General features: G+C 39.5%; 1 protein-coding gene across 1 annotated transcript in view; it reads right to left on the bottom strand.

The window, feature by feature from the left end:
• Positions 1 to 1,786: 1,786 nt before the first annotated feature.
• GRAMD2B (GRAM domain containing 2B) overlaps positions 1,787 to 22,170 on the bottom strand; it is a 63,509-nt gene continuing 43,125 nt past the window's right edge. The window contains exons 4-14 of the mRNA XM_089675983.1: positions 20,953 to 21,022; positions 17,093 to 17,196; positions 16,342 to 16,437; positions 15,673 to 15,744; positions 12,561 to 12,638; positions 11,321 to 11,432; positions 7,733 to 7,840; positions 7,577 to 7,655; positions 6,586 to 6,678; positions 5,320 to 5,410; positions 1,787 to 3,852 (exon numbers count right to left, since the gene is read on the bottom strand). Of these exons, the coding sequence (XP_089532109.1) occupies positions 3,811 to 3,852; positions 5,320 to 5,410; positions 6,586 to 6,678; positions 7,577 to 7,655; positions 7,733 to 7,840; positions 11,321 to 11,432; positions 12,561 to 12,638; positions 15,673 to 15,744; positions 16,342 to 16,437; positions 17,093 to 17,196; positions 20,953 to 21,022 (945 nt within the window). The 3' untranslated portion in view covers positions 1,787 to 3,810. The remainder of the gene's footprint in view (positions 3,853 to 5,319; positions 5,411 to 6,585; positions 6,679 to 7,576; positions 7,656 to 7,732; positions 7,841 to 11,320; positions 11,433 to 12,560; positions 12,639 to 15,672; positions 15,745 to 16,341; positions 16,438 to 17,092; positions 17,197 to 20,952; positions 21,023 to 22,170) is intronic.

The raw sequence follows: 22,170 nt of genomic DNA, 5'->3' as shown, positions 1-22,170 counted from the left end.
TACAACTTCGGTAGAAAGAGGTTTCATGTGCATCACCTGAGGCCAGTCAATCCACTGGGTATATTTTACCTGTAAATAATGGGCCTAGAATTATTGATCTCACTCTAGCCTGCACAATGATATGTAACATAAGTAGAGCATTAGAACTTGTGTGTAGGTGCCCACGATGAATGCATTTACATTAAGTGCGTGGGAAAAGCAACACCAGGACCCTGAACTGAAGTATTTATATGTCGCTCCCGGATCAGTAACAGGAATCAAGGAATGGATGTTTGCTGATCTCCCTCCCCTCATAGTCTGCGGCACCCACCGCAATAGTTCCTGGGTACATCAGTGGGCGCGTACAGGGGGCACATTAATGGAGCTGTGTGGAAGCGTACAGCAACTGTACAGCAGACTTGTCAGATTTACAAAGTGTAACCCTTTCCCAAACATATGGAATATGTTGGTAGCAGTAAAAGGGTTATAGCTGAAATCCAAGCAGAAAAAAAAAACCCCCAAAAAAAACTAAACAAAAGTAAAATAATTCAGCTTTGTAATTAGTACGCACCTACATTTTTAAAGCAAGCATTATAACTAGGGGGAGAGAGAAACAGCACATGTTCAACAGTACCTTTTTTTTTTTTTTTTTTTTTTTTTTTAATTACTAGCACGGACACATTTTTAACATTCTGTAGCAGCCACAGTTTTACACAGCTGTAAATCCTGTACAACATATCAAGTAAACAAGAGCATACAGGTTTGTCCTCTGATGCAATCCAGTGATGGAAAGGTCTACTTTAAAACATATAATGTAGAAAATGTTTTGAAAGCATGCCAGGCTTGTATTACAAATTTTCTGAAACATTGATTAGTGCTTTTAAAAAAATCAGTAAAAAGCCACTACTAGCAAACATCCGTGACATGTGTCATTTTAAGAATGGGTGTAGACACCAGAAGAATGTCCTGTTGGAAGTGGTTTGCTTTGTTTAAGAACCAGTTGCGTTTCATTTCTTGATGCTATGGCTTTACCTGAAAAGGTGTGGCATGTGTAATATTTTTTCCTGTAATGTTTATAGCTTTCAGTTCTGCAGAATAGCATGTTATACAATAACGGCGATTAACTTAGATGCACCACTTAATCCATAAACTTTATACGGACTTTACCAGTAAAAATTACAGCTTCAGCATGCTATATGGTTAATGCAAAGCAAATATTACTGCTCAGTGCATAAAAAGGATGAAGTATCCTGCTGAACAAACATCCTGAAGTCAGAGTCTAAACAATCCTTAAGATTTGCATTGCGGCTTAAAAGATGTACACTAAAGTGGTTTAAATATGAATGCTTTTGTTCTGTAAACCACAGATCGGGTTTTAAAAATAAAAACTACAGACAAGACATGACAGTGATGGAAAAAAACCAGTCATGGATGCTAGCAAAACCTGTGCATAAGGTTTGGGCTTAAAGCTACCAATCATGTCTGGTTACTATAGAATAGCGTTTACTATACTCTGACATCTTAGACAACACATTCAGACTACCTGGGCCTGACAGCAAAAGCCTAGGAGACTGTCATGGCACATTCCTAGGAACATTTGTATACTTAGCATTTTTGGCATCTGAACAAATTTTCCCATCCATACAGGGGGCAATGTGACCACAAGGCAATTCAAAGAAAAAAAAAAAAAAAAAAAAAAAAAAAAAAAAAAAAAAAAAGCAACCTAACCCTTTCAATTGAAGGGTTTTTCCTCCAAAATGCATTTACCATTTTACTTTTCAGTTCAAAGGAAGACAAAACATTTCCCTCCATGTGCAAGGTATAAGTTTATTTAATATTTTATCAATATGACAAACATTTCATAGAAATGATTAAAAACTACAGTTAACACATAGTTATACCATATAAACATTAGATTCAGAACAGGTCAGGTATCCAGGAATAATCCAACCCGTTTTGTAAGACTAGTGTTAAAGGTTATGGCGTAACTGATGCATTATACAAATAAACCCACAACATTTTCCAGGTATTGAATTTCTCATAGAAGTCCTGAAAACACTGACTGAAATTCAGTAAAGAGCAAAGACTTTCAAGCATAGGTACACGACAAAAGCAAAAAAATGCCAGCCAAAGTGGAATTGCTACAAAGACATCGACTGCAAATTATTCCAGAAGTACTCTTTGGTCCAGCTCTGCTCTTTACAAAATCCTGGCCAATATCAGGAAAACAAAGTGTTAGTGACCAGTTCAAAGTATTAACCCTCCCACAAAGTAAAATCCACACAATAGACCTCATTAGCCAAGTGGATTTAAATAAAGGAGCAACAGTGCCTTAAATGAAATGCTAAAACACTCATTGTATTAAGTCTATGATATGAACAAAATTGAGGATATGAAAGCCTGTATACCATTCATTTAATAATTTTATAAATTTTGTCTGCCCATACATTGGCCAAAGGATGATCACGTATGAGTCCATTCATGTTTGGGAATTAGATTATGAAACAGTTTATGTGGGTTTGACAATGAAATATTTAAATTACCCATGTGTTTTTGCAGCAGTGCAATCACGAAGGGTTGACAGTAAATTGCCACTTCCCTAGTTAACTTTATGGGAACAGAACATCTATTTGCATTTATGTATCAGGAGCACTGACCATACTAATGCTTATATGGCCAAGTATAGTGTGGACACAATCAGGTCAAGTAATCCTATTAAAAGGAAGGGACTTGGAAAAATTAAGCTGGTCATGCATGATCAAAATTTGCCCAGTTCAGCAGGGACCAATTTCAATCCACATATGGGCAGGCTGGTTGGTTGTACACAAGATGATCTATCGATTGACTTGTGTACAACAGCCTGTCAAGTTTTTCTCAAAATGATCAGATCCACCAACTATAGTAGGCAACACGGATAATTGCATTCTGATGGCAGGGAAGGCTCCGTGCTGTCAGAATACACATTTCACTTTTTTGCTAAAGGCCTGTCTTCCCACCTAAGCATTGGTCAGGTATCATTTTTTTCTTTGACAATGCAAGATGGCATGCTGGACAAGGTACAATGTAGAGGGTAAAGTTTAGGCTAGAATTCAGGCCCTTAATGAACAAAGAAAACCTAATCTGAGAGGAGCAGAGAAGGACTTTCAGGCCTATAAAGTTATGGCCAATCGGCTGACAGGTTCATTTTAAACATAAATGCTATAACCATAACTGCATAAACCAATTAGAGACCTTCTTAGCTCCCCCAAAATCATGCTGAGATGGCTCCTGTTATAGGCACATCTCAGGATGAATAGGATGCATCTGTACGATGGCACAAAATGTATTCTGTGTCATCAATGGCAAGGGTTAGAATGGTGCCTGATTACATTGTGGACAACATGGGCATTAAGATTGCCACTGAGCTAATTAGTTCACAGGCTAGAAGACCCCAATACAATTCTCATTATCACAGTAACTTGATTTAAAGTGGCAGCATTATGTTGCAAACATTAAGTCTCCACCAGGCTGGTTTATGGTTCCAGCAAACAAAGCACTTTGACATAAATAAGACAGTAAAAAGGGAGGAGTGCTTCAAATATACATTTACAGGAACATGTGCAAAACAGTCTTTCACAGTGAAATGTAAGAATAATTCTCTCAAGAGTCAGAAGAAATGTGAAAAGGCTTTAACCATCACATTGTTCACGTTAGAGGAAAAACAAGTGGAAAGGAATAGAAAAAGCTTTCCTGAGATGAAATTTCTGGCTTTCCACGCAGTTCAGTGATGAGTCCGCAATAAAATTCCTCTGTCCAGCAGAGACTGGTGTACCATCAATGTAAACATACGCTTTATTCTGCATCTTCCAGTAGCCTCTGTAAGCTTCTCTGAATCTGCAAGACACATTCAAGAACTCACAGGATGCGTACAGATAGAGGGAAAAAAAATTTAAATAAAAAAAAGTTCCCTTTAAATATGTATGGCATTGAAAACACTTCAAATTACAGGTGCTTGAATATTGGACAATCACAGGAAGCTTGTTTTTGAGCCTCTAGCTAGTTCTGCAAATGTCATTTTCCTCACTCCTCTAGATGTAGATGGTTCCTCATTCAGATATCCATATCTATACTGATCACAGTAATGACATGGAGGTCAGCATAAAACACTAGTGACAGCTGTGGGGGAGGGCCATAGAGATTGGCATGCCTGAAAGGTCATGAGAATTTCTACTGAACAGAGTGGCATTCTGGCAACAGGAATTCAGTTTTTTTTTTTGTTTTTTTTTTTTAACTGGTATGTTTGAGGAACTATCTTATGATAGGGTTGTTCGAACCTTGCCATTCTGCTGTCATAGGTTGAAAGTCAAGGGGCAGTAGAGACCTAACTGTAGAATGACCAGTGGTTAGGCTTAATATCTACATGTACCAAAGCAAGACAACGTGTACAGCTTAAGCATGGGAGCCAAGGATCTCCATAGGGAATGGATTTAAATACTAACTCACATACCACAGATTTCCCACAATTAAACATGTCTGCCTTTACGTTAAAATTTAGGCCAGGTCCACCTTAAAAACGTACCAAAGTAGCTTTGGGGAGGTGTTCTACCATGGTTGGAGATTAGGCCAATGTGTTTAATCTGACGTGGGGCTTAATCATGGAGGCCTCTACGATTAAGTCTCAAATCAGATGAAAGGAGTTTGAGGGTGGGGCTTCTCCCATGGTTGGAGATCAGGCCGAAGCTACTTTGACACATTTGTGACTTGTGGTGTACAGTAGCTATATGGGGAGGCGCCATTTTCTTGTGGTCCCAGGATCAAGCTTAACAAATTTTTAATTTTACCAAGCCAGCATCTGGTAGCAGGCACTGTGTGAATTGTGGGAATTCTGTTGTATGCGAGTTAGGATCTCCATAGGGATTGGATTTAAGTAGGCACTCGCATACCACAGAATTCCCACAATTAACACCTTCAAATTTATTTAGTCCGGGTTCACCAAGTTCTTAAGGAAAAAAAGGAAAAAAAGTACCACTTGATGACCCAGTGTACCACTTCGGCAGACTCAATGCTTGCTACCAGGTGCTGACTTGGCAAGGTAGAAGTTCATCAAGCTTGATCCTAGGACTAAAATACAATGGTACCTCCCCACTGAGTTAAGCCACACCCCCAGTCACAAATGTATCAAATTAGCTTAAGCCTAATCTCCAACCATGTGAGAACCCCCTACACCCACCTCAAACTCCTTTCATCCGATTTGAGACTTAAATCGTAGACGTCTCTATTATCAAGCCCCAAATCAGATGAAATGTGTTAGGAGGTGGGTTCGCCCATTAATGGATTTCATACAGCAACATGGGAGACTACCTTGTCAAGTTTTTCCAGGTTGGCAGTTAATTCTTCACATAATAGGTTTGCGTTAATATGCCAACTGCTCATTCCTTGCTCTGTCGACCACCTGAAAAAAAAAAAAAGGGATTGTTAGCAATTTACCAACATAGAAGTTGAGGCAACTGGAATGCATAGAGATATACCTTAGTTTCCCTTTGCTTTATTTACAAAAATACCACCTGCTGGGACTAAACTTCCTGGCATTGTTTCTGTAGGAGCAAAGTGGACCTCACCCTCACTCCCCTGTGAAGTAGCCTCAACATCTTTAGTTTTGGTAGGAGGGTTATTTGCAGTGGTAGTTAAATCAAGTCTACATTATAAACCATTGCATTGCACCGGTGACTGTAGTATTTGTAAGATTCATGAGACTGTGCAATTGCAGGTCACTGTCCAGTAAAAAAAGGAGATCCAATATACTTCCAGAATATTTGGTGCCAGCATCAGAAATGCTCATATTTCAGAATACTACAACTGGAAATGCTGACATTCAGGATTTGGTTGATTGTTTTTTCTCAGAGCAGATTGCAGGTTTACAAGACTCAAGTGCTCATAACGAAACACTGTTATATGACAAAGGTGCTGTCAGTAATACAAAAGCTAAAGGCTTTAATAATCCTCCCTCCTGTAGCCAGGACAGGATAATCTATCATCCCTTAACTCAGACAGCTAACAGATCCAACTATGGAGGTTCTTGCAGTCTGACACAGAGCTCATAATTCTGCTCTGACCAGAAAAAAACAAGCAAACAGCACAATATCGATCCCTAAGAAGTAAGGATGCACCATAACTACTTAGGAGGGGAGATAGTCAGGCATGAGAATGTGTCAGAACTTGTAAGTGCTACCAAGTCATCTGAAGATATTGCACGGTTAGAGCTGATTCACACATGTGCGGAGCGAATTGAAGCTCTGTTTCACAGCGAATTGATACAGTAGTTCACCAGTTCAGGTTTACATTAAGTTCAGGACAGGATTAGCTCGGAATTTTACCCTGTTCACACATGTGCAGTTTAAGAAACTGTTCCCATAGAAGTCAATAGCCTGTAATCTGCACCTGATGGCACTGATCAGAAAACGTACAGGACTCTTTCAAACCCCACTGAATCCGCACCACCAGTGCATTGGACATGTGAACAGGCACCATAGGAAGTAATGTTTTTTTCACATGTTCAAACCGCATATAATCTGCATACATGTGAACCGGCACTTAACCAGAAGCCTTCCCTCCAGAAAAAATACTTACCCAGTCTGGAGAGAACCAAGTGTGGAAAGCCGCTCCTCTAGATACACAATCCTTGACTGCATATATAATGTGGAGATTATCAGCAGACAGACACTGTGTGAAGAGATAGGCATCATAAAACATGTACACTGTACAGTACAATTTCCAACAGAGAACATTTCAGCAGTGACAGATTCTGCATTGTTTCCCCCCCCCCCACTATGCTACTACCATGTGAAGCTCATTACATAGCTCTAATCAGATTATCTGGGAAAGGAAAAAAAAAAATACACAAGCCTGCTTCTCAATTAAAGCAGACCAAAGACAGGAATGAACAGTCAGACTTGCAATGCTTGATGTCTGGGGTTTCTGGGCTAGTTTCACAAGTACTCTTGTTCAGCACAATAAAAGGAGCAAGAGGAGAGCTGCACATATAGTTCTGGTGCTGCGAATAATAGTAATTAGACAACATCTGAGTTGCTGGTTGGTTTTAGTCCCAAAGGATAGTTTATGGGGCTGTTGCATGCTGCTGCCCCATAAGCACTCAAGCATGGCCTATACAGGCAAAACAAAAATCGGAAGACTCGGCATTAACCACTTGTGTGCTGCTGTAGGTTTATCAACAGATCTGGATATATAGCTGATTGGTAGCCACTCTGCCGGGTGATCGTTGTATACTCAGCAGTCATTTGTGATTGGTCGTCACAGTGCTCACATGGTGTAATTTATGACATGACGAGAAAATGGAAAGCCCACCCAATATACTGGCTTGTTGAAAGATGGCCGACTAAACTGGCTATAAAGTGCATAAAGCACTTTGCTGTAAAGCATGGTGCAATAAATACTTTTTTTTAACCTCAACTGGAGTACTAAAATGATTTTTTGCCACAGTAGAAGTATTATAAAAGGAATGTAAAAGTTAGATTTACAGGGGGAATATTTGGCATCTTACATTGTGACCAGAACTTAAACAAGCATTGATATAATGAATGCCATGAAAATGTCAACTTACAGAATTGCATAGAAGAAAAGCAAACCATTCAAGGAGGTAATCTGTGAAACGTTCAGTCTCTTAAACAAGCTTTTGTGGTCTGTAAGACAAGAACATGCAGTAAATATACTTTGCTCAGATGTCGGCTTGCATTAAAACATTTTTGAAAATACTTGCCTGACGTTTGCAGAATCAGTTTACTTCTTTCAGGGCTCTTCATCTGACTCTCCACAACTACAGGGTTGTGAGACTTTGTGATGACGTTTTTGTCTTGAACCTGGAATTCTACATGTAAAACAAATGTTTAGAACAACGTCCACTGACCTTCTCAGTGGACCAAACACCACTATATTAGTAGCAGAAGCAACTGGACGGAACTGGATGGACTTTTGTCTTTCAGCTAGACTAAGTAACAAAGGCCTGCAACTGCAATGCTGGTTATTCACAAAATTTTCTAGTATTTTTAAAAAGCTTCTAATTGGGCAAATTGATCAGAAAAAAGTTCCAAAATAAGAATATTCATATGTGGTAGGAAGAATGATGGGTTTTACCAATCTAGTTGTACCACTGATACCTAATTTGTGACTGCAAGCTCATTTAGGATACTTTCACACTGCTCCATTGCAAAAACACAGTAAAAACAAAAAACATGCGTTTTTGGTCGCATTTCCAATGCATTTTGCACTTGTGGAAAAAAAAAAAAAATCACTCAAAAATGCACCAAAAATACAACTGCAGGCGAGTTGACGGATTTCAAAAAGGGGATGTGTGTTTGGAGCAGTTTACTGCTCCAAAAATACAGCAAGCAGAAATGCAATAGACTCGCAACAAACCAGCAGTGTGAAGGGTTACATAGAATTTAATGATCAAGCGTATCTTCCACTTTGTTTTTGTGGTTTTTTTTAAAAGCAATTACAGATCAGTGTCAAAGCAGCCTTAAAGTTATTTGAAATGGTTAATCAATGGCAATAACAAAAACATTTACCAAATGGAAATTCCACTTCTGTTATATTCTAGCACATTAAAGTGTCACCCACATCATAAAACACTATCAATTAATGCTGTATTACATGCTGTTCATAGTCACTATGGGATTTATTTTCTGTATTCTGCATATAAACCTGGTTGATCCTACTGTTCTCCATCTCCCCCTTCTGTCCATGTCCCCAATGCAGTTTGGGATTTTGCAGAGCAGTGTTGGCAGCTACTGCATATGCTCAGTTTTCAGTGAGCATTTCCTCCCTATAACATCTGAGCTGCCCATGTGACTACACACGTATAGGAGTATACACAGAGGTGAATGACAGCCCACTCCATCCTTCCTTCCCCATGCCCACCAATCAGCTAGACACAATGGGGGTGTGATATTACATGTAGATTGATGGAGGTTTCACCTTCTCGTTATTCTAAGACACATGCTGGAGGGGAGCGACACTGCCTGTGTCTGGTAGAAATCCATTATGATATTGTAAAAAAAAGGTTACCATTTCAAATATATATTTGAATAATGTTTTAGAACAGTTTGAGGATATTTATTTTTACTCTTTACACCATAGACTTTTTATTTTGAACATATGACTAGCAGCAGAGGACTAGAAGCTCCTCCTGTCACTGTTTCCCTACAGACAGGCTAGGAAAGAGCTGGGTCATTTGACAGCTGTATATCGATTAGGAAAAATGTACTTAGATTTTTTTTTTTTAAATTACAATGACATCTGAGCTTTCCATTGTTTACTGCCCGTATTATCTCTTCCTAGTATTTAACTTTACTACAATGTTATGTTTTCCACGAATTTGTAAGATGGAATGTTAATTTGTTCCTTGTAATACTCTATTTTAGTCACATGTTCAAAATATTTACAGTGCCATTATTCATATACAGAAAGTAGGGATAATGTAAATTAAATGGAGTACAATGGCAAAATAAATGACGACATATGATGCAATCTGTCAGTAGCATTAACAGCAGTTTTTGATTTTCCCCTACACACGTTAACAGTTCTGTTGTTCCTGCTAGTAGATACATTATTTTTCCCATTTCATCTAAAAAGGCCAATCTACACAAAGTTTTAGTTGGAAAGGCTGGGGGCAAGCCATAAAACTCTGCCAGGTATGCTTACAATCGACAACTTTTGCTGCCATGGTTTACACACATAAAAAGAAAAAAAAAAAATCTGTCAGACTTGGGCTTTAAAGGCAGTTTTAAACCCAAAAATGTAATATTGCAGCTTAATCAGATGTTGTGGCTCAGTTTTATTTTAGGCTTTCCCCCCCTCTGGTTTCACCTGGTGATTTGGCCAGTAACACCTCCTGTATTAGGGCCCCCACTTTGGATGAATGAGCACACAGGTACCTTTAAACAGCAGCATTGTCAGTCAGAGGAGGATAGTGTTAAAAGTACTAGCAAATTTATATACTGTACACTAATATATTGAAGCTGAACAGCGAACACTTTATAGGCCGTTACAGGATTTTTTTTTGCCTTCTTTTGGGATAAAAGTTTCACATAAATAAAAAGCAGATTATTGTGCGCACCCGTCAGTGGTAAATGGTACATCTAAACACTAACTGCTACATTTACAGGAGAGCTTGTTCTGCTGAAAAACAGACTTACTGAAAAAAAAAATTCTAAAAGAAAAATGAATGCAGCCATCTCATCTAATTGGTAAGATGCACTACAAGTCCTCATGCACACTGGAGGTTTTTACAGCTGCTGTTTTTGGCTTTTGGCATTTTTTTTTCTACAGCCAGTAAACTCCCCAGCATGTTATCCTAGTATCCATGCACACAGACTGTAGTCAGCATTTTGTCAGGGGCGTTTTTTGGCTGGAAAAAAAACCCCAGAACCAGTGAGTTTCTAGAGTTTTTTAGATGTAAAAATGCTCCAACGCTGAAAAACGCAGGAAAACATGGTAAAACGTGGCAAACTAGTGTTTTTGGACTTTTTTGAAGCAAACAAAAAAAAAAACCACTAAAAAGCAAAAAACGCTGCTAAACGCTAATGCAAAAATGCTTAAAAACTTATTTTAATGTGACTTAACACAGCTAACGTTACCAGCGTTATTAAAATGCCCGGTGGGCATGGAGCCTAATAAAAGGTTTTCTTTTGGGTTTAATACCACTTTAAAAATGGTCACTTAAAGCAGAACTTCACAGAAAAAAAAAAAAAAAAAAGTTCCAATTAATATCTCCTAACGCAGAAGTCACAGCTGGCTTCACAGTCAACATGGCTGTGCCAGGGACCTGAAGATCATTGAAGAACTGGCCCATGTGAAGACAATGCTAGTCTCTGGGCTTGTTTCTGTTTAGCAAAATTCAGCAGTTCCAGTATTTGTAGCTGCTGACTTACTGTATCTTCAGGGACCTGTGATGCGTCTCAGAAGACTGCTGGGGAAGGGGGGCGAACTCGCGCTCAGATCACCAAGGCGATTCAATCGGAAGTGGGAGCAGCTACCTGTCAAAACCAAGGTACCTCCTCTCCCCCCACCCCTCATAATAAGTACCAATTCCCAGGGGGAGATTACAAACAAGCAGAAGATCCCCTTTTGGGTGTAGTTCCACTTTAAACATTCTTATTAAAACTACGTGCCCAAATAAGACTACAGTGTGCCAACTGCCAATTTATTTTAATGCAGAACAAATATCACTGTCACCCTATTACAGGAAGTGGAAAAATACATCAGGGAAAAAAAAAAAAAAAAGTGTAAAAACTATTGCCAGGTGGGGGAAGTTAAGTGAAAAAACACACACAGAACATGGGCTAACCTTGAGAGTTTTCAGATTCTGGTGTTTGAGAACCTGTGCTACTGTATTCTTCTATGTCCTTTCTTCGGTGGCGTACCAAACCGTCAATCTCTGAAAAGTCTACACTGAAATCCTAGAGACAAAAATAAATAACTTTAGTGTTTCCAGCAAAATATTAGGATCTCTAAACACTTAATTTGATCAAGCTTTTAGGGACTCAGTTTAATGGAAAAGATGCCTTTATGACTATTACAGTCCTAAACTAATAAGTGTATAACGAAAAGGAAAAAAACAAACAAAAACACACAAACACACAACACACAAACCCCAGCCCAGCCAGGATTGCTTCCTCACTCCTAGTAAGAGTATCCTGCCACACACAGTGCAGGCCAGGTCTTACTCTCTCCTTCCGGTACGTCCCAGCTAGGTGCATAGGTTTCCCCCTACCACGATGTCTGCCCTATGTATGGGGTACCAGTCGCTAGGGAGGAAACCAGCTGTTAGATAAGTCTCCCACCAACTTCCTTGCACGATTAACCCTTGTATGGCAGCTCCTGCTTCTTTTAACCCCAGTTGGTACAAGCCCTTTTGATACACCATTACATACATCCCCTTTGTAAGAACTTTAGACCAGGCACCTTGAGTTAACTTTGAACTTTTTACTGAAAAGCATTAGGTTGATACAGTCTTTTTTTTGCCCTCTCTCCTATTCAGGCAGTTTTCCTATCCAGGCTGCCATCAAAGTTCATACAGTCCTTAGGCCCCTTCAGTACCCCAAATGGGTACCCTTTCAAGGGGCAGAGAAGACACCCCTAGAGTTCACATACAGTACTCCTCATCTTCCCATGTGGAGGCAATTTAAGACTCCAGCTCCCCTGCTCCTCTCCCAAGTTTACCTCCCCTTGAATTTATGGGCTACCAAAAAGGAGCAAAACCATAAATATCCCAGGAATTGCCAACTAACTCCTTCCTACCTTTTGGCCAGCCTGCTGACTCACTACACCCTGCATATAAAAAGTACAAAGTACACGCTAACAGGTTGTAACAGGTGACCCAAAATAAAAGAAAACCATTTTGTATACAACCCCTGTAAGCACTTGTTTTACAATTGTACACCACCAATGTTTTTACTCAAAATGTGAAAATTACAGCAAACAGAACACTATGGCTAGCAATACATTGATATTTTTTTACTTGATACATGTAGTGTGCTGAATATCTAATCATATATAAAAACTGGAACATTTTGTGTTTCACTTACAAGTGGAAATGAGGTAGCATGTTCGCCTCTGTCAATGTGATCTGCAGAAGGATTAGGACTGTTTCCAACACTTATGTTCTATAAGATGAAAACAAACTATGACAGTCACAGTAAGATGAAAACAAACTATGCCGGTCACAGTAAGATGAAAAACTATGCCGGTCACAGTAAAAAAACAAAAAACAAACAAACAAACACAGAATGACTGCAACATCAGACCTTAGTTATTTTGTTTTGCTGGCACATTCTACAAAGCTTTACAAAGTACATCAGTCCCTGTTTCTGAAGGAGATTACAATAATGTTCTTAAAACAACTGTACAAACAATCTAGGGCAGCTGAGCATCAGACTTTAAGGTTCCCCCCTCCCACCTTTCCCTAACTGTGCACGTTTTCAGCTCCCCTCAGATTAAAATGTGAGATAATTATTCTCCTATGTAGGTTACTAACACAACTGACTGTAAAACGAAAAAAAAGGCGCACCAACCTGGTTGGTGCGCCGTTTGTTTTGCAGTACTGGTCGGGCTTCCCCAGCCTTGTTTGGAGCTGCACAACCCTGTATGCATTGGTGGTCGAGTTTTTCAAGTTTTTGTTCCATCCACCCACCACCTATCTGGGTCTCTGAGCGCAGGAGAATTTTTATACAACTGTATCAGATAGCTGGGAAAATATGCAACAATTGCTGACCTGAAGGATTAGGGTTGTGCACCACTATCCTATGGTCAAATTGTTAAGACAATTAAAGTGGAATGTAATCTATTGCAGTGTACCAATCATTAGCTATAGATGTATTTGTTTTCTTTTTTCCTACTCTGTTTTCACTTGGTGATCTGGCCAGTAACACATCCTGTAATAGGGTGCTTACACTGTAGATGAAGGAGCAAAGAGACACCATTGTACAGCAGCATTGTCAGTCGGAAAAGGTAGTGTTGGTGCACAAGCACATGAAGCCAAGCTCCAGCTGACACTTTATAAGCAGGTACAGCAACGGGTTTGTTCCTTTTAGGATAAAGGTTTTACATAAAATGTATAAAAATCTGATCATTGTAAGGATAAATGGTTTGTCTCAACCCTCTGCTACATCTACAGACATACTGGTTAGACTGCCAGGTGAACATAAAATAAACCTAAAAACAAAAAAGAAATGAAGCCACCACATCCAAGCTTCAATATAATGTTGGCTTTTGCATTGAACACCACTTTGTTTACTCCCAGATCAACTATGGAAGTGGGAGATTAAAGGCTCTTGGCTAGAGCTCATAAATGGTGGGTTGCTAATGTAAAGTGAATTCATGACCTCAGTGCTGAAAGCAATGAGGAGTACTATCCACCTATTCTAAAGGTTCCATTCACACTTCATGATTTGTAATCGTGGGCAGGGTTGCCGCAATTTTGCCCACATTTCCAAATTGCGCAGCAATCAGTGTACAACGAGCGCTTGGGCACCATTATCCTTTGATAGCACCACAAACGCAATGCACTTCTGCCACGATTTATGCACAATGTTGCACATCAATCAAGGCAAACAAGTCTTTAAAAACCATATGAAGCTTGTCGCCCGAAAAGAAGCATGAGCTTTTCGGGCAAGAGACGTGCATATGGCAGCCCATGAAATGAATGGGCTGCCCTATGTGCAACAGGTGAACTCGCATGAAAATCACTCAACCAAAATCGTGACCAGGAACGCGTGTTCCCGCTATGCGAAAGTGTAAATCCAGCCTTAGCCTACATGTTCAACTGAAAGCAACTGCACAAGAGAACTTAACAGGGACACTAAACTACATCCGTACAACCAAAAATCCATACACATCCACTACTCAATGGCCCTGTAATATATTTTACATGAAATAGTTTTACTGAGTTTTTTTTGTTTCCTCTTGTAATGTTCTCCACTGCTACAATAAGAAGTGCATGGTAGTTGCGGTCACAGATAACAGTAAAATAGTGAAAAAAAAAAAAGTTTGGAAGAGGCTTTGAGTTAATACAAACCAGAAAAATTAGTTTTTTTTTAAGCCAAGTTTAGTGTCACCGGCAGTCACAAAGACAAGTAACCAAGTAGTGTCACATTCCAGATTTGATTATTAACCTCTGTTTTAAGTCCATCTGTTTTTGCTATGTTATGCTTCAGTCCTATTGCTCAACTCCAAAAAACCTTTGAGCACAGCCTCCATTTGATCCCTCTAAAAAGAAGTTAATCTTCTACAGACTTAGTGGCGAGGGTAAATACACAAGAAAACTAAGTGCCAAACAATGTTCCCAAAAGAGGTCTGAGAATTAAAGTGGAAGTAAACCACTTTTATATCTTTTTCCTACAAGTAAGCTTATAATAAAGCTTTCCTATATATGTAAAATTAATATCTCCTAAACATGCTCCAACTAGGAGATAATCTCTTCATAGCCGATGCATGAGTCCTGAAGGAATGGCATACCAGTGCTGATCCTTCAGAGCACTGTTCCATGGCCCGAGAATCCCGCACGCATGCCAGTCAGACGGCCGGAGATTGTGAACCCGGAAGGAAGACCTGGTGAAGATGGAAGTCTCAGCAGCGGGGACAGCGTGCTGCTGGAGGGCATTGTTTTAAGGCAAGTCTTTAATAATGTGCTAGTATGCATTGTATTGCAGGGAATTGGTTTTTTTTTCTTTTCAATGCTGCGGTTTACAACTGCTTTAAAGAATCCAACTGTCTGTGCATTGCCATACTCCCAAAAGTGGTTCAAAACATATCCAAATATGTTTATTCAAACCCCATTTAAAATTGGTTTCTGTATTTTAAAACAGAGGTTCTTATTCATAGCCATATACCACCTTCAATAAAAACAGAAATAAATGGGTTTACACCAAAAAGCAGTTTCCTGTCTGCAGCACAAGAGCAAATGGAAAACCTGAAGGGAAGAGAGTCATGTGACCAAAACCTCCCCATGGAAATCTAACTCATATTCTAAAAGGCAAACATTAGATATGGATCCAAACAGTGCCAACAGATAAAGGTGACAAGAACCTTTTCGCTTTCAAGCAGTAAATATTATAAATGTCAGATTCACCACTTTATAAATATGCCCTTTGTGTGTTTACCAGTTGCAGTAAACACAGACACTGTTGTCTGAATACTTACATCAAGGTGGCTGCAGACAGACTTCAATAACTTGTAGGTGGAATCCCGTGATAATAAGGACACAAATATGAACTGTATGAAGACAGAAAGGTTTTTAAAAGAAACACAAACCTGTATAAAACACTTGCATTTATATTTAACAGTGATGTCACAGGCAGAGTATGGAGTGCAGCTATCATGAGCAGCATATGAAGCTAGCTCAAAGGAATTCTAAAGGCTTTGGCAGGAATAAGGCTACATTCACATGGCTGTAACATAGCCATAAAACGTTATGGATTCAAAAGGTAGATGTGTGTATGCATACCTTAGGAGGGGAACTTTGGATTCTGTCGTACAGATCTTAAGGCAGTGCATGTTTACACATCTATGGGAATGTCTATTGAAAACAATGCAGCTGAATTCAGATTTATAAATTAAAACCTCCTGTAATTTTTTTTTTACAGCTGTGTGAATGGGGCCCAACTGTTCACACCCTATATACGTTTCAGTGTCTAGTGTGGCTAGAGATCTGCTTTTGTCACTTGACGCACCACATGAATAAAAGCTGTAAGTATTCCTACCAAAATGGATATAAAATTACAGGCCACAGTTTTTTTTATTTAAAGAATGCATATTAGAAAAGCGTGCAAAGCATCACACAGGACACCAAGATTTCAGCGATTTACTCACTCGATCGGTGACAGTAGCAATAACAAGGGCATTTGGCACAAGTAAAGCAGTTTTGGTTTTCTTTAACACAGTTACCGCAACTGTTGGAATTACAATCTGCAAAATAATTAAACATTCTTTTCAGATTATAAAGCACTAGTAAATTGAATAGTCGAGATCATGAAATTACAAAAAGGGCCAATTCACACATGCAGGGACAGATATGCTGCATTTTATCGCAGCGCACAGAACTAGATGGCACTGTACAGCAGTGCAGCATATATTTGTACATTTGTGGAGTGGGCAGAGATGTACAGAAGGGTTCTGCCCAGCCTTCCAGTCCTGGCAGATCCTTTGGGACATCTGTGCACACGGAGATTTCCCCATGCGTACACAAACGCAGCGAAGCTTTGGGACCATAATTGCCATCATTACATATGAGTGGTTCCCCCCATCCACGCACAATGTCCAGGAAATCCACATGTGCAGATGTGCCCCAGGGCTCACTTGTGAGCTAAAGCCCTGTGGCACATAAGCACATGTACAGAATCCAGAAGGGGAAAACAAAACATTCTAGCCTGGACCACAAAAGTGCCTTAAAATTAAAAAAAATATATAAAAAATTTAAATGTTAGAAAAGGGAGCGGGAGGAGCAGAAAGGGCATTTTGACACCTAGTTCATGGCAAGGTCCATTTAAGTAACTACACTCCTTCCTAGTAAAATGTTCTGTTTAAAAGGAAAGTCGTAAAAAATTGCTGATTTTCCACCAACCTTTGTGTCTTTCCCAAACACCTTTGAATGGAAGCAAATCCAGTTTTCTGAAATGTATAACTTTCCTTGGTACAAAATCTCTTTCTGTAATGCACACGTAAAACCTAAAAATGAGAAAAAAAATCCAGTAATATTTCAGAGCAAGATTGTCTGCTAGAATTTCTCTTATATTAGTTCAATGCTGCTGTCTCATCTCCACTTTAAATTGTGTCTCCCTCCTACCTCATCGCAGGCTATCCCCTCTTCAGTCTATCATGAATGCTGTTGCCAGACTCATCCACCTTACTAGCCATTCCGTATCTGCCACCCCTCTCGGGCAATGGAAAGCCAGTGGAGGGATTGGCAAACAAATAAAATTCAAAACCTTAAATCACTCTGCCCCCAATTACATCACCAACCTTTTCTCCAAATATCACCCAAACCGTACTCTCCGCTCCTCGCATGACCTCTCTAGCTCCCTTGTCTCCTCCTCCCATGCTAGTCTCCAGGACTTCTCCAGAGCCTCTCCCATCCTCTGGAACTCTCTACCCCAATCTATCGGACTATCCCCTACTCTGCCCACTTTTAGGTGATCTCTGAAAACCTCTTCAGGGAAGCCTACCTGGCTTCAGCTAATAACGGAATCTTTTATTCCTCCTACCAGTCTATCTCCTACAGTTATTACCTTTTGTACCACCAGCCCCTCCCTCTTAGATTGTAAGCTCCTAGGAGCAGGGCCCTCTTAACCCTCTTGTATTGAACTGTATTGTTGCTGTATGGTCACCCTTAATATTGTAAAGCGCTGAGAAAACTGTTGGTGCTATATAAATCCTGTATAATAAGAATAATGGTTGAGTCATCTGCCAACACCAGCAGTCCTATACTGGAGAAAGTAAAGACTTTTGTTTGTTACTTTGCGACAGAGCCCTTTTGAACCAAAGTGAGAAGCGTCAAATGGCATTCTTTCTCCACCTCCTGAGCTGTATACTAATTTTGGGCAGTAACGTCACTCAAAAGAATAACCTCAATGTCATTGTTCTATAGCCAAACTTGGTAGCAAAAGTTTTGTTAAAAGCTACTTTCATTTGTAAACAATTCCCTTTAAATGGACACACCAATATGATTCCCAACAGTCATGTTCATTGCCTCCTCTGCTACTATGGGGCTTTGTCTCCACAGGTTATTAAAAACAGGGGTGCGTGGGTCAGTTTGCCACCCCTGCTTTAACCACTTGATCTCCAGGCACTTGTTTACATGTAAAAAAAACAAAAAAAAAAAAACACACCATACGAACCCCCAAACTTTTTTTTTTTTTTTTTTTTTTTTTTAATATGTCACACAGCATTTGTGCAGCGGTTTTTTAAATGCCATTTGTTGGGAAAAACACACACTTTAATTTTAATGCAAACAATATCCCAATTTGTTTGGAAAAAAAAAATATATAAGTTACGCCGAGTAGATACCAACCATGTTAAAATTGCACATGCCCGTGCAAGGGCAACAAATTATGTACACTGTGGGAGACCAGATCTAGTGAATGCAGGGTCCTGGGTTTAGTAACACGATTTTTTTTGGAACACTTATTACTGTCAAGATCTGTTTTCTCTGTTTTTTTCTTTTCAAATTGGCGCCATTGACATCCGGGTAAACCGGAAGTGATGTCAAGTCACGGATTCTGGGTTACCATAGTGGAGGGCCGATCAAAGTCTCAGCTGGACTCTTGGGGAGGGTCCCCTCCTGCTGCTTGTAAAAGCAATCCAGCAGCTAGTTAGCCACTAGGATTGCTTTTATAGGAGAGCAGACCAGCGGCTCTCAAACATGGTACCAGGCATATAGGTACGTCGTCGGTCCACAAGTGGTAAAAAGATACTGCAATTACATATATGGAGCTTGCATTGTACACCATAAGCCATTCAGATCACCTCATTTTTGCTTCATTAAATGCATTCTATCTTAAACCACCTATAATCCTTTTTGACTACTTCATGACCAAGGGTAAAACAAACCCCAATGTCCAGACCCAATCTGGTTTTGGGAAGAAAAAAAAAAAAATTTGGGCTCTCATTTGGTGGTGAATAGTAAATTATGGCCCAGAAACAGTTTCATCTTACCTAAGACATCCTGATACCGATTTTAAAAAAAATGGCTTTTTTTTAAAAATCCTACCCAATATATACTGGATTACCTTTGAGCCTAACACTGTCCCTGACTCCGACCTAGATCAAGCCTTGAACTTGCTGTTTACACACTGGTTTATCTCCTTCCAGGGGAGAAAGCTGTAGATTGCAAAGCATCTCTCCATTTAGAAGAGCAAGAAAAAAAAACATGGGCAGGCTGCACAAATACTGATAGCCAATCAGAAGCTATCACAGCAATCAGGTGACCAGGAACTGGGAGTACCTGGTCCCAGTTCTTGGCGAGAGCCATTGTCTGTGTGCTGGGAGCTCGCTCCCAGCACAAACATATATATGCAGAGCCCAGGTTTAAAGCTCACCTCCTAGACGCCGCAAATACATGTTACTGCATCATTATGGGGTTAAAACAGATTACAGAGAACAATGATGAGCAGCAAAAAAACTCAACGTGATGTTTCACTCACAATTGACTACAAAGCATATTTCTAAACTTCTGAGCAAAAACTAGTAGCAATCAGATATATTTTTCAAAAGGCAAGATCAGTTTAAGACATTTGTAACATACAGTGGGCATAGAAAATAATTACCCCCTATAAAAACAATTACATTTTGCGGTTTTGCAGCCTGAAATGAATACAGTTTGTTTTATGGGAAACAGATACCAAAATTAAAAAACTCGTTTTAACCTTTCCCTACACTGTATGAAATAAAAAGTTGCGCCTATAAATACGCTTTTAACAATAGAAAGGGGCAAATCAAAAACTCCAGACAAGAAAAAAAAAAAAAAAAAAAAAAAAAAGTTACAAAACCATGCATGGGGAGTACTTAACAGGATGCCAAAGGATGCAGCAGTGCTGAAAAAAGTAAAATGTTTTGATGGTAGAATTGCCAAGGTGTATTTTCTATGAAAGAAAAAAACCCTTAAAACTGCTTTTTGTGCTAGAAATAGACCTGAATTACCTAGATAATGGACACAACCCCTTCATCCGCTGCCATCAAACACAGCAACATCTTAACGTAGACCTTGCATTAAAATCCACCAGGGTCCCCTCCCCATAATAACGATCTGTAAAATTACTCCAAGCACAGAGACCTAGCGTAAAGTAAAAAAAAAAAAGGTTGTCCAGGCGTTTGTTGGGTTTTCGATTACAAACCAACCTTAAAGTGTTAATCTATGACCCTGCATTCACTATATCTGGTCTCCCATACTACACAACATGGAAATGCAATTACAAATGCAATTACAGTAAATAAACTGCTAAATACCTTTTCTCATTAGCAGTTAGAGCAGTCGTGTGACTCCTATCAGTGTCCAACAGAGCACTGGTTAAAACTTGGAGTTTTCATTTTCCCTTGATTGTTTCAAGAGGCTGCAGAACCCCTGACCCTCTGGACAGTGCGCTGACTTTCCCTGTGCTGATTACATGCACTCTCCCAAGAAAAATCTCCCAAACACTAGCAATATACACCAAACTGAGCATGTGCAGCTTGCCCCCAAGGATTGGTTCTATCAGCAGATGGATTGGGGATTGTCAAAAAAAGGGGAGGATCAGAAGACCAGATCAAACAGCCTTTTTACACAATGCAGAGGATTAACCCCTTGGGTTCCACAGGGAGTATAACAAGCATGCTTTACTGCATATACAGACTGATTTTACGGTTGTTGGTTTAGTAACACTAAGTTTCAAGATCTAAAGTACTCAATTTTTGCATGCAAACAAGATTACATTTGAGTTGTTTACTTACTTTCTTTCAATAGCTCATCCTTTGGAACATCCTTGAACAGCTTGTGGAAATGTGCATTTGTCTTCATGAACTAAAAGGGAAATCAGATTACAGGCTATATATGCAGTTTCTTTTTATCATCACTTACCACTAAAGTGATTTAACCCTTTTGCTGCCAGAGCCTTTGTTTTACACGTGTTTAAAAATTTTAAAGCAGAAACCCTAGAGAATAAAATAGTGGTAGTTCCAATTTTTGTCACTATATAACTGCAAAGGTCTAGAAAAACAATTTGGGGGGAACCCCATCATACTAATAAGTGAATTTTAGTGCAAACACAATAAAGAGGAGGTTGTACTGAGTAAATAGATACCAAACATGTCAAACCTTAACCACTCGCCTGCCGCCCTAAAGTCCCAGCCGTCGATTCCCAGCCAGAACTGGGCAATTATTGGTGGAAAGCTGACAGGGGAGACCTGTGTGTAAACAGGTCTCTCGTCAGCATGGACATGCCGTTTTGCATCTCATGCACAGCAGAGATAAAAAACAGCACGTCTCCCTAGTAAAACACAGCACAGTTAACTCTTTGATCGCCCCAGATGTTAACTCCTGTCCAGTGTCAGTGCTTTTTATTAGTAATGATCACTGTATTAGTGTCACTGGGGATGTCAGTGGCAGTTAGTTCCCACCCAGTGTCAGAATGCCAGCTGCAGTCCCGCTATAAGGTGCAGAATGCTGCCATTACTAGTATGAAAAAAAACGAACTAAAAATTCCAATACACATACGCTATTTGTAGACGCTATTACTTTCATGTAAACCAATTTACACGTACTGGGATTTTTTTTTTTTCTAAGAAAAAGACATGTAGCAGAATACATCTTGGCCATAGTTGAAGTTTACTGGATATGTTTTAAAGCAAAAAGTCTAATTTTTTTAATTCAAAATTGTCGGCCTTTGTTTATAGCGCAAAAAATAAAAAATGCAGAGGAGATCAAATACCCTCAGCTCTAGTTGTGGGAAAAAGGACAAATTTCATGTACAGCGTTGCATGACTGCGCAATTGTCAGTTCAAGTAACAGCGCTGTATCAAAAAAATGGCCTGGTCAGGAAGGGGGGTAAATGCTTGAGGGCAAGTGGTTAAATTTGTGTGCACTTGCGAAATGGTGACATACTTTAGTACCCTATATTTTCTATAGGCAAAGCTTCAAAAGCCCCCTATAGGTCATCAGTTTACAGTTAT

Source organism: Staurois parvus, unplaced genomic scaffold, assembly GCF_062004578.1.
Source record: "Staurois parvus isolate SC_StPar_1 unplaced genomic scaffold, SC_StPar_1.0 ptg000004l, whole genome shotgun sequence".
Lineage (NCBI taxonomy): Eukaryota > Metazoa > Chordata > Amphibia > Anura > Ranidae > Staurois > Staurois parvus.
Note: the sequence above shows the minus strand (reverse complement) of the source record. Positions and strands in the feature narration are given on the sequence as shown.